Source organism: Gossypium hirsutum, chromosome A11 (genome assembly GCF_007990345.1).
Source record: "Gossypium hirsutum isolate 1008001.06 chromosome A11, Gossypium_hirsutum_v2.1, whole genome shotgun sequence".
Classification (NCBI taxonomy): domain Eukaryota; kingdom Viridiplantae; phylum Streptophyta; class Magnoliopsida; order Malvales; family Malvaceae; genus Gossypium; species Gossypium hirsutum.
In genome coordinates, this window is record NC_053434.1 from 114,845,950 (window position 1) to 114,859,787 (window position 13,838).

Consider the following 13,838-nt stretch of genomic DNA (forward strand, 5'->3'; position numbering starts at 1 on the left):
ATGTATATAAGATTTTAGACGATAAATTATTCGAATTTGATTGAAGAAAAACTCAATCATCAAACCAAACTCAAACTTCGAGTAAGCTATGGATTAAACCAAATTCAAACTTAATAATACTCCAAATTTAATTATATTATTATATTTAAAATATATTATTAACCCTAAACTTAATTATCTAGCTAAAATCATATAACTCAAGTTTAATTAAGTTATAGCTCAAATAACTCGATTACATCTCAAGCTGAACTCAAACATAAAAGTAGATATCCAATTGAGTTAGAGCTCCAAATTTCGAATCAAACTCAAACTCACCAATAATCAGACTCAAGTCGACCCGATCCAATTACACCCCTGTGTTAATGTATTATTTATTCCTCTGGAATATGGTATTGAACTCGTTTCTAAGATAGGCAATGTGCATAGTGCACATTGTGGACTTCAACTAATTCCATTACAATTGAAAGCCACTTAACCACAAGCAAAATACTAGAATTTACGGGCAGTGGACTTTAAAGTTTATATTGATCATCATTATCATCCATGAGTAACCAAACAAGCAAGTGTTTTTGAGTTTGTAATATCGGCAAATTTACTTTAAAATAGGGTGCTACACTCGTTTCAAAAGAACAACCATAATAACCATCACTGCCAATCCCATCAAGCTAGCTCCAATTGTCTTATCCATATTGTTCGATCCAGCATTTTCTTTAGCCTTGTCCGCCAAGGGTAAACTAAAGAGACTATGGAGGAAATCAGTCGTTTTACTCACCATCTCGACCACACTAGTCTTGATTTTCTGTATAAAAGCCGAAAATGAATCTCCACTATCTTCATTTTCCTCAAGCTTCACTGAAGATACAGAACTTCGGGGAGATCCCGGAAATTCAAACTTATCATCTGCATCATATTGGTTACAAAATTAAGCAAAATAGTAAAAGATGCGATGCAATGGAAGTAATAGTGAAACAATGAGCAAAGCTTCTCACTTGTCTGCTGGGATTTAATGAAATCCATATAAGCTGAATTGTTCAGGACAGCATTCCATACATTTGGATCAGAAGCAATGGAAGCAACAACAGACTGAGGGGAAAACCAAAACCAAAACCAAAACCAAAACCATTAACCATCAACCATCTTATATTTTAAAATTATACGTAATGGAAGTAAATCTATAAACAAACGATTATGAGATAAACAACCAAATAAAGCATCCTAGTATGAAGTATGGAAGACTATGTTGCACTAAATCTCTGTTTTTCTTAAAATATCACCTGATACCCTCTAAGGGTACCCAACACTAACGTCCGAATCCTAATAATAAATCCAAGTAAAGAGTATCAAAGGAAATAACCCTAAACAACACTGTTAACAATCTGTAAGGAATATCATTATCCAAACTGTAGTTAACCACAACCTGAACTGCTGGGCTCTCATTGAGTAATTTGAATGCCTGAATAGCAGGTTTTGGCACTGAAGTGGCTTCAATATTGTAAGCAACACAATCTTTAGTCTCCTCAGTGTTCGAAAGCGATGAAACGCCAGTCACCTGAACTGTTTCACTGTATTTTGGAGATGACAGATAAACCCTGAACCAAAAAAGGAATATTCTCTAACAGATCCAGAAACATAGTAACATGATTTTCTCATACATACCAACATCACATCCCACCCTCTAAATATGGCATTACAAACTTGAAGATTCAATATGAAATGAAGTCTTAACTATATTTTCGTTTGGGGTTCTTGATGTTAGTCAACAGTTCCCCATAATTGGTTACAAAATTTTCACTTATCTGCCACTAGAAGCAGCTTTTTGATGATGTTTTCTTACTAGATCATAATTTAGATAGAAATAGTTAGCAAAACCCTTTAAATTCAATATCTTTCTCCTACAAAAGCAATAATTAACCAAATTTCGGCTTGATACATATTCTTTTGTGAACAATTCCTAAAAGCTGAAATAAATAAATAAATAAAAAGAACTGAAAGGAATAAACTTTACTTGTCCAGTGCATCTTTCAAATCATTAGTGGCTTCTTTAGCCTCCTCCAGGCTTGGAACGCCACTAAACAAAACCCGAGCAATCGGTTCGGGTCTACCTGAGGCGGCGATGGATCCTTCCAGAGCAGCTTCCTGTTCAAAATCACCAGCGAATTCCCAATCATCCACCATCTCCCAAGATGACTTGTGACTGACCGACGCAGTCGTGTCGACAACAGACGAAACTCCTTCACTAGAAACAGAAACCACGGAAGAAGCAGAACGAGAAGAGGCGGCGACACGCATGACGGATTGCTCAGCAGACAGCGGAGTTCCCTGAACACCACCACGAAGGCCGGAGTTAACAATTCCGACCCCGGCGACCTTCCCCACCGCCCTCATGACTCCTCCTCCGCCCATTTCGGTGATTCCAATAAAATGAAGAGATGGTATTTTTGGATTAGATCAACTGAGAAGAAGATGAGGATAATGGTATTAAATAGCAGGAAAATAAAAGGAATTTATTTTATTTTATTATTTCTATTGATTCTATTTCAGTTGAAAAGGAAAGGATATTTTATGACGGTTTTTGATTACTTCTAGTCATTTGGAAGGAACCAAACGCCATGTCGTTTCCATTCATTACTCATGTCGTTTCCATTCCTTACACTTATACATTTTGTTTTCCAAATATCTATATAAAATAACTCCCATTTTTTACTTTCAGGTGGGTTCTGTCCCAATATCCACTCCAAAAATTTAAGTCTGAAAATGGACTTAAAAACAAAAATCCCGTTTAGAGTTAAAAATGATATTTTTACACCCCAAATTATTCAATAATATTGTTATTTATATAGCTTACGTCAAATAGATTTATTCTACTTAAAAAGTTAATTTTTTAATCCACCAGCTAATAATTACTCGACACTATCAAATTTCACTATTTATTTTAAGTTATTTAAGTCCACAATAAAAAAATAAATTATTTTTATAATTAATTTCATGATATTTTTATAATAAAAAAACGATTTTATTATATTCTTATAACTCTTTTAGAGCTAGTTTTATAACATATAGAGAGAACGCCACCTGTCCAACAAACACTGGACAGGTGTTAAGTGTTAATTCATTAGAGTTTTTTTTTTTTTTAAAACGTAAGGTATAGCATCTTTATCCCAAAAAATAAAAAAGAAAAGAAAAGAAAATTGATCTTGTCGGTCAAATTTTATTTTAGGGAAAGGTTCAAAAGTATTTAGATCCAACGGTTTTAAATTAGTCTTTTTGTTTCTTTTGATTTTCCTTTTAGGCTCGGCCCAGAAGCTATTGAAAAGCCTTGTAACCACACTACACATTTTGGGCTTCAAAAGGATCACAAAGATAACAACACTATGAACACAAAACACATATCCAAGCCATCATCACCAAATAACATACACTAACTTTCATACATAATAACCTAAACCAAAACAACTCAAAATCTACCAAAATGATTTATGGATTGTGTAATAGGAATCCGAAAAAGTTCCAACCGATCAAACTTTCGATGTTATACAAAACAAAAAACAACTACATAAGCATTTAATGCTTAGTAAGTTCGTAAAAGATAAACTTTAACTTACCGAACATCAATTTATAATTCACACAACCATACTCATTGCATCATTTAACATTAAACTTTTCTTGCACCATAATTCACATGGTTAATAGATATCATGAAAATATAACATCTATGTATAATTTCATATACTAAGAAATAAATTTCATACCTTTCTTTTTCATCACATGATAACTACCCATTCATTACATTTTATAAATTCATATACATCTTACCTTTTCAAATCAACATTAGCAATAATAGGTTTTTACATACATGCCTTTCCTTCATCCCTTAATTACCCGTTGAATCGTATAGAATAAAATTAAAAATTTAGCTCATGCTTTCCAATTAGATCATTGTTTGTCGCTATATTTTTTAAATTTTAAAATTTTAATCTTAATGAAAACAACAATCATTAAATTTATTAAGTAAATTTTTGTAACTAATATATGAAAATTGCTAGCTTATGAACAGGCATGGTGGGGGAGCACAGGAAGTTAATCGTTTCCAAGATGTAGTTCATGTTCATCACTTCATTTCTGTGTAAAACCTGTATTTTAAGTTTTACAACCCATTCATTGTACTATACTATACTGTACTATACTATACTATCGCCATTATCATCCATAAAGGCATCCGAATGAGAAAACTCTTTGAGTTTCTAAAACCAACAAATTTACTTACCATGTCGTGTCAGTAAAATAACTATAATCACTATATCACTGCAAATCCCATTAAGAGTCTTACAGTTGTCTCATAAAATATGCTCCATCCAGGAATTCCCTCCATTTCAGTTGAGTTAGTAAGACATCTATCCGAGAAATCAATCGTTTTTCTCGCCATCTCAACCACACTACTCTTCATTTTCTGCATAAAACCCGACGACGGGTCTTCACTGTCTTCGTACTCTTCTAGTTTCTTTGGAAATCCCTCAACTTTAAGCTCATCACCTGCAACTGCTACATAAATATATATTAGTTTTAAAATTAACCCAAGGAGTCAAAAGATACATCAAGTGATGGAAGTAACATATAAGCAATGATCAAAACTTCTCACTGGTCTGTTGTGATTGCATGTAAGCCATAAAAGCTGGATTGTTCATGACAGCATTCCATACATTCCCATCGGCAGCAATGGAAGCAGCAACACACTGACAGCATGACGAAAACCATTTAGATATCCAATCATAATAATATGAAGTAAAGCAAAATTTACCGTTTAGGGTTTGTTCAAGGTTTACAATTATTTCAGGGTAAGTTCAGTAGTTCAGCAGTAAAGTTAATGAAAGTAGATCCTAATTGTATTTAGCACTTAAATAAAATCATGAAGAAAGAACAAAGTTATGCAGCTACGTGAACATCAGGACTCTCACTTAATAATTTGACTGCCTGTATAGCAGGTTTAATCGCCTTCTTCACCATCTCACTCGCCATCTCAACCACACTAGTCTTGATTTTGTGCAGATAACCCGAAGATGGATCTTTACTGTCTTCTTCATAGTACTCTTCTAGCTTTACTGGAGATTCGGAACCTTCTGTAGATTCCTCAACTTCAAACTCATCACCTTCACCTTCAAGATGCATCTAATGATGGAAAATAAGACAAAAGCAATGAGCTTGGTATTGGATGAAATCCATATAGGCTGAATTGTTCAAAACAGCATTCCGTACATTCGGATCGGCAACAATGGATGACACAACAGACTGAAAGGAAGCACAAAGTTAAGCAGTACCTGAACATCTGCACTTTCACTTAATAACTTGAATGCCTGTATAGCAGGTTTAGGTGCTGAAGCACAATCTTTACTTGTCCCCTCAGGGTTTGAAACCAATGAAACGGCAGAATCCCGAGCTGTGTCACCGTATGGTGGAGGTGATAGATAAACCCTGATAAAACAGATAACAACGCAATCATCACTTTATGTAGTACACCATAAAAAAACTTCATCAAAATGGCTTCGAAGAGTTTCATAAAGGATCATGCTATTTGGAAGAAAAATACGAGAAGAATAAACTTTACATATCCAATGCATCTTTGAAATCAGCATTGGCTTCTTTTGCTTCTTCCAGGCTGGTAACGCCACCAAACAACACACCAGCAATCGGTTCGCCTTGGCCGGTGGCGTCGCTGGATCTTTCCAGAGCCACCTCGTGCTCAACGATACCACCGGAAAGTTCCCAGTCGTCAACGTGCTCCCAATATGCCTTTTGATTGGCCGATGCTGTCGTGAGACAAACAGACGGAACTCCTTCACTAGAAACAGCAATAGGGGAAGAAGCAGAATGAGGAGCGGCGACACGTATGATGGAATGCTCGGCAGACGGAGAAGTCGACTGAACACTACGAGCGTTGGCATTAGCAATTCCGACTCCGACGACCTTCCCCACTGCCCGTTTTAATTTTTTCTATATTATAATCCATCTCAGATGAAAAGTTTTAAAATTTATATTTTAGTTATTAAATTTTTAAAAATTATTATATGTTTATTGATGTTATTAATTTATATGAAAATTTTAGATTAAATTATATAATTAATTTTTATATTTTTCCATTTTTTAACAATAATCTAATATAATTTTCTTTTTATTTCTTCGTTTTCTCTTCTCCCTTTCTTTTCTTTTATTTCATTATTAAATGAATATATTTATAAATATATAAAAAAGTTGTCCCATGTTGATATTAAAAAAATGAAACATATTGCAGCTTTTTAAGTTTTAACCCTTCTAGAGTTTGAAAAACCAAGTAATAATCCATTTATAATGTTCAAAGGACTCCTTTATGTAGCAAGATTGCGGAAGAAAATTAGAGTAAAAGGCAAAAAGTGTGCTGGCATAGATTATTGTGGTTTCCTAAGCACTCTATTGTTGTTTAGATGGTTGTGTTGAATAATCTCCCTTTTAGAGATCAATTATCTCTAGTCAACTTAATGTTGATGTTGGTTGTTTGCTTTGCTCTAGAACAATTGAATCCAGAAATCATTTTTTTTTCATGAATTCATTTTGGGGACTTAGGTCTGGTGAATATGTTGTCAATGTCTGTGACTGTATTCAGCATATGGTCACTTGATCAAACAGATAGTTAAGGCCAACTTATTGAGTTTTAGATATCCATTTGTAAATGTGAAGTTGCACATTTGTAGTTTCAGGACTCAGAAGCTCATCCACAATGGGACGTGAAAAGCTGGCTTAAGCTCATTGTGTCTAAGTAATAATGACTTTAATTCATCAATCTTTGCCTCTTGCAAAGGCTTTTCTTTTTTATCAAGTAACCATACAGTGACGTTGAGACTTGCTGCTTTCCTTAAGAGCTTTATCCTAATGAACCTGTATGATTTCTCTCTGTTCTTTCTGTGTCTAGTTTTGCAGTGACGACAAGTTTAATGGTTGATGTTAATCACTTGACACTTCATGATGAGAAGGGAATGATCTTGAATGGTTCTCTGTTTTCTATCTGTCCAGATTTGCAGTGAGGACAAGTTTAATGGTTGATAATTGCTAAATGTCATTGATGAGAAAGGAGTGATCTTGAATTGCTTTTATGTTGATTCATTTGAAAACACTAATCACTGTACAAGTTTGTTGGTTTCCTTCACATTTTCTTGTTACGACTCCTAATTGAAGTTGGCCTAATTTCAGTTGCTTTTGATCTCTTTTAGGTAATAACTTATGTTAAATGGTCAGATTCGAGTTTTTTTATTATTAAATTTTAAAAATCTCCTCCTTTAAGAGAAAACTGTTTTGACCTACTTCATTCTACTTCTTATGTATGTCAGCCTGAAGAAAAAAAGCAAGCTGTTGCTGCTGATGTACTATTTCAATATTCGAAATTTGCAATGGCATGAATGGGAAACCAAGTTCGTCCTTGTGACATGAGGTTGCATTTGATGAAGATAGGTTGGAAAAAAGGGTTAAAGTGATACCACTTTTCGATTCTACTATGTTCCTTTGCAGTGGTATTATATGATGGCTGCATGTGATACCATGCATGTTATGATATGAAGAGTAAAGGGCTCGATATCAAGGGCAAAATTTCTGCCAAGATAATTGACAAATAGTTTATTTTTCGCCCTTGTTTAGGAAATATCAGGGCTGCCAAATTCTCCGAAGAGAGTTTCATCCCAAGTTGCTACTTCTCCTGATTCAGTGGGTGAGTCATCAAGCTCAGATACTGCAAGACTTATAAGAAAGCTGCTAAAGATGATAAATAAGGTGAATGAACATGATGGTATGTTCTTATTTAATTCCATGTATGGGAGTGAAAAATCAATTGTATTTATGATAGATAGAGGACAAGGCTTTATAGTACTACATATAATATTAATTGTATAAAATGTTGTAATTATAGTATACATGGTTTTTTTTTTTTTAAACTGAAGCAATTGTTCTCTAGTACGAGTAATGCTTTGACGTATTTGTTTAATGTAGGGAAATGGACAACTTGTTGCTTGGTGTATATATCTATTTCATTTTTTTATGTTACTTTTGTGAATTTTATTTTTCATACTAAGATAAATTCATATTTTTAATTTATTTATTTTTAGTTAATTATCGAATGAAATGCTATTAAATTTAGGTATTTTTTTCAGAAATAAAATTAGTGTGTTGAATTCAAACTTTTACCAAAAAAGGGCTAAAGTGAATCAAAAAGTAAATATGAGGACTTATTGAAGGGTTGAAGATTTAAAAAAGTAGCTGATAAAGATTGAGTGATTTTCTATATTTTTAAAATTTTGTAATTAGTTTGAATTTACTCGCTAGTTTAAATTTGATTTTTAAAATTTTAGTTTATTTAGTAATAATATTTAAAAAAAAATCTAACTAAATTTTAACACTAAAACTATGTATAAATACCTAGTGGCTACAGCCAATTAAACACACTTTCGCCTTTCACGTTTAATAAATTCTTTATATTTTTTCCCTTTCCTTCGCTTTTGCGTTTTCTACTCTGCTACTTCATTGTTTTTCTTTTACTTTCAATCTTTATTGGTTTAATTTCCTTCAAAGCCCCCTTCCCTTTCTACTTTCCACGGTTCCATTTAAACTATTTATTTTTAAGCATAATTCTTTTCATGATTAACTAAACTCCTATTTAGTTTTAGCCCGAAAATTGCTCTAACAAAACAATCATGAGATACGAATCCGCTCAAAAAAATAAAACCTCTCAACACAGTATTTTCTATCTCGCTAGTATATGGCATAGTACAAATTCGTCCCTTAAAGTTGATTCAGCTTCGATTCAAAAAGTGCTCATTAGGTTAGAGTTGTTTGGTATACAGTTGGGAAGTCAAATTTGTAGTGCTATGTTCGAATTCCCGCGAACAAATTGGCGTGTCTAGTTCAAAAAAGCCAATTGGATTGCATCAAATGAGATAGAGATTTGATTTAAACGACTTACACGGTTGAGGCCAGTGATTCGAGTTAGGCTTGTCAGATCACAAGGCTGTCGAAATCTTGAATTGCAAACACGTGTATCGCAATTAGAAATTTGGCAAAACTTGGATTGCAGGTCGTACAGGATCGACTACATAAGGAAAAGTTGGCGGTCGAGACATTCTTGATTGCTATAACTAGCTTATCGTTAGAAGGAAAAATCTACTTCAAGGATCGATTTAAGATTGGAGTACACTGAGGCTAAGGCTAAGCTTTAAAAAAAATATTTTATTTATCCATTTAATTTTATTTCGCTTAATTTATTTTGTAATCACGTTTTTACTTTATTTTATATACATATTTTTTCCTTCTTTTAATATTATTATCTTATTCACTAAAACTGTAATGCCCCCACGCCCGAAACCGTCGCTGGAGTCGAGCTTGAGGGGTTACCGAACATAATTTATCAAATTAAGAACTTCAAATCATTTGTTTCTACATTCACAGCTTTCTAGCTACCCGCATCACAGTTACAAGAAAAATCATATCTCGAGTTACGAAACTCGAAATCAAGATCCGTAAATTTTTCCTAAATCTAGACTCATATATCTATTTACTAATGTTTTTCTAGAATTTTTTGTTGGGCCAATTAGTACAGTTTATTAGTTAAAGTCTCCCCTATTTCAGGGTTCGACTGCTCTGACCTCTGTGTATTACGAATCAGATATCTCTCTATACAGAATTTAAATGACTATGAGGTTTGTTTCTCTTAAAACTGGACTCAATAAGGAATCTGTACATATAAATAATGACTTCTAATTATTTTTTTACAATTTATTATGAATTTTTAAAGTCAGAACAGAAGATCCAGAAATCACTCTGGCCCTGTTTCACAAGGTTTCAAATATCTCATAAAGTATAATTTATATGCCTGTTTTTTTTAATCCATATGAAAATAGACTCATTAAGCTTAAATTTTATAACTTGCTGATCATTTAATTCCATTTATACTATTTTTAGTGATTTTTCAAATTCATGTCATTGCAGCAGCAATATTCTGTTTTAAGGCAAATTCATCTTTTCATGAGTTGTTATGAACTAGATAACCTATTAAACTTCCATGATATCAAACATGATCTAAGTTTAACCATCACCATGACTTATCAATATCAAACATTTTTTCAACCAATCATGGCCATATCATAAAATTATTTACACAAAATAAGTATATTGCTATACATGCCATACTTAAGTTTTACAAGCCATTTACCCAGATGAAAGTCCTTTGGATAGTGTGATCGAACCTTCAACCCGTCCCGATTCCCGAGCTGGCTTGTTCAAAACTACAGTAAATAAAGAGGAGGGAGTAAGCATAAATGCTTAGTAAGTTCATATGTAAATAACAAGTAACATAACAATGCAAATATACCAAACAACTTTAGCATGGTATCACCAAAACATATATCACATTTCTAAACATCATTCATCATCTTACCACCTTATCGTTGTTGTATCTATTTTCAACCCGAGGGTTAAGAACATACCTGTCCAAAGTGTCCATTTCACAACACTTACCAAAACGTCGCTTGCATCTTAAGTGTTCTTCCATTTCACTAGAAATTTCACCCGTTGAACACATCGGAATACAACTCGGATACACGGATAATTTGCACAATAGTGCCTCATATGTAATCAAGAAATCATGTAACCCGCCCCTAAGTGAACTCGGACTCAACTCAACAAGCTCGGGCGTTCGCATCCATAAATGAACTCGGACTCAACTCAACGAGTTCGGATGCCTAGTTACATCTCACGAACTCGGACTCAACTCAACGAGTTCGGACATTCGCATCCATAAGTGAACTCGGACTCAACTCAACGAGTTCGGATGCTCAACTATCCTAGTGACATGTCACTTGTATCCTAATCTATTCCTAAGGTTCAAACGGGATTTTCCTCGAACACATATCCTTGCCATCTTCCGTAAAATACCAAAACCAATACTCGGTAGTACTTTATATTTAACAATTAATACACATAATTTGCATTTTTTTCGAAAATAACCACAAAGCATATATTTCATAATAAAAATCAGCATATCATATAATTAACATCAATAACTTAAAAATAACAATTATGCTACATTATTTACACATGAACTTACCTTGGTACCAAAATATAAAGATTTTGCAATTTAGTCCATAATCTTTTCTTTTCCTCGATCGCGACTTGAATCTCGTTTCTCTTGATCTATAATGCCAAATTAATCTTATTTAATACATACATTCATCAAAACAGCATTTAATACGAACTTTGGAAAAATTACACTTTTGCCCCTAAACTTTTGCATAATTACACTTTTTCCCCTAGGCTCGGGAATTAAACTTTATTCCTTATTCTTATGTTTTATAACATGCTGATCATTTTTCCCTTCTATGGCAACATCAAATTCTTACTCTAACATATACTTGTGACTATTAGGTATTTTTTCCGATTAAGCCCTTTTACTCATTTTCACTCAAAACCGAGTAGCACAAGTTGTCTAACATAATTTAAAACCCCATATTCTATCATAAAACATCAAAATACACAAATTTCACCTATGGGTATTTTTCCAAATATAAACCTTAGGTTGAATTATTGCTAACATAAGCTTAATCGAGCTACCGGGATTCCAAAAACGTAAAGAACATTAAAAACGGGGCTTGGAATCACTTCCTATGGAGCTTGGAAGCTTGAAACAAACCCTAACTATGGGGAACCCTTGAAATTTCGGCCTAATGAAGAAGATGGACAAAATTTGGCTTTTAATTTTGTTTTTAATTCATTTTAATAACTAAATGACCAAAATGCCCTTACTACTAAACTTTCCAAAAATTTCATCCATGTCCAATTTTTGTCCATAGACTTAGAAATTGGTCAAATTACTATTTAAGACCTCCTAATTAATATTTCAATGCAATTTCATACTAAAAACTTCTAGAATGCAAATTTTGCAACTTATTCGATTTAGTCCCTACTTTCAATTTAAGCACTTTAGGCATAGAATTTCATCACGAAATTTTCACACAATCATGCAATCATATCATATTCATAAAAATAATTATTTCTATCTCGGATTTGTGATCACGAAACCACTATTCCGATTAAGCCTTAATTTAAGATATTACAACTCTCCCCCCCTTTTAAGGATTTTCGTCCTCGAAAATCTTACCGGTACACAGGTGTGGGTATTGGTTTTTCATAGTTTCTTTAGGTTCCTATGTAGTCTTTTCTACCCCATGCTTTTGCCACAACACTTTCACAAGTGCAACACTTTTATTTCTTAGTTGTTTGACTTCTCGAGCTAAAATCTTAATCGGTTCTTCTTCATAAGTCATATCCAGTCGTAGTTCAACTTCTGTCGGTGAAATTATATGTGAAGGATCCGAAAGATACCGACGTAACATAGATACGTGAAACACATCATGAATCTTTTCTAATTCAAGTGGTAGCGCTAGCCGATATGTTACCGGTCCAACTTTTTCAATTATTTCATACGGTCCAATAAAACGCGGACTTAACTTGCCCTTTCGTCCAAATCTAAGGACTTTCTTCCATGGAGACACTTTCAAAAATACCTTATCACCAACTTGAAACTCCATTTCTTTTCGTTTCAAATCCGCATAAGATTTTTGTCTATCTGAAGCAGCTTTCAAACAATCTCGAATCACTTTCACCTTTTCTTCGGTTTCTTTTATTAAATAAACTCCATAAATCTGATTTTCCTTAAGTTCAGTCCAATACAATGGCGTCCGACATTTACGACCATATAATGCTTCATAAGGTGCCATCTTCAAACTCATCTGATAACTATTATTATAAGCAAATTCTACCAATGGTAAGTACCTTTCCCAACTATCTTGAAATTCCAATACGTAACATCTAAGCATGTCTTCAAGAATCTGAATTACTCTCTCTGATTGTCCATCAGTTTATGGATGAAAGGCAGTGCTGAAATTTAACTTTGTACCTAATGCCTCTTGTAACTTTTGCCAAAACCGTGAAGTAAACCTCGGATCTCTATCCGAAATGATTGACAAAGGTATCCCATGAAGTCTAACAATCTCTCGGATATACAATTCGGCTAACTTATTAAGAGAATAATTTGTACGTACCGGAATAAAATGAGCCGATTTAGTCAGTCTGTCAACTATTGCCCAGATGGCATTTTTCTTCCCTGGAGTTAACGGCAACCCTGATATAAAATCCATAGTAATCCGATCTCATTTCCATTCAGGAACCATAATAGGTTGAAGTAATCCCGAAGGTACTTGGTGTTCAGCTTTCACTTGTTGACAAACTAAGCACTTTGATACAAACTCGGAAATATCTCTTTTCATTCCACTCCACCAGTACATTTTCTTTAAGTCATTATACATCTTCATACTGCCCGGAAGAACCGCCAAACAACCATTATGTGCTTCATGCAAAATCTTTTGAATCAACTCATCATTTTTCGGTACACAAATTTGATTTTTAAACATCAAACAACCATCAGAACCGATTCTGAAATCTGATCTCGTATCAGCTTCACACTGTTTTCTCTTGGCTAGCAAATCTTGATCATTTTTATGAGCTTCAAAAATCTCTTGTAAAAACATCGGTCTTGCTCTTAACTCTGCTAGAATCGAATCGTCATCTGACATTTTCAACTGAGTGTTCATAACTCTCAAAGCAAACAACAACTTTCTGCTTAAAGCATCGGCAACCACATTCACTTTTCCCGGATGATAATCAATAACAAGCTCGTAATCTTTCAATAACTCTAACCATCTTTGTTGTCTCAAATTCAAGTCTTTTTGTGACATCAAGTATTTAAGACTTTTGTGATCGGTATATACTCGGCA

At 33.7% G+C, this 13,838-nt stretch overlaps 1 protein-coding gene across 1 annotated transcript; it reads right to left on the reverse strand.

Moving 5' to 3' along the window:
* Positions 1–506: 506 nt before the first annotated feature.
* On the reverse strand, positions 507–2,809 carry LOC107948211 (uncharacterized). Its single transcript, XM_016882676.2, has 4 exons — positions 2,006–2,809; positions 1,418–1,589; positions 990–1,083; positions 507–900 (listed from the first exon to the last, which is right to left on the reverse strand). The coding sequence occupies exons 1-4, from the start codon at positions 2,401–2,403 to the stop codon at positions 611–613; spliced, it is 954 nt and encodes a 317-aa protein (XP_016738165.1). The 5' UTR covers positions 2,404–2,809; the 3' UTR covers positions 507–610.
* Positions 2,810–13,838: the final 11,029 nt, after the last annotated feature.

Excerpts from the sequence above, each read along its gene's own strand:
- LOC107948211 (XM_016882676.2), bottom strand. The coding sequence starts at position 2,403 with ATGGGCGGAGGAGGAGTCATGAGGGCGGTGGGGAAGGTCGCCGGGGTC. Across the intron at positions 1,590-2,005 it reads TTGAAAGATGCACTGGACAA|GGTTTATCTGTCATCTCCAA; the intron begins GTAAAGTTTATT and ends TTTTTGGTTCAG. Across the intron at positions 901-989 it reads CATTAAATCCCAGCAGACAA|ATGATAAGTTTGAATTTCCG; the intron begins GTGAGAAGCTTT and ends AATATGATGCAG.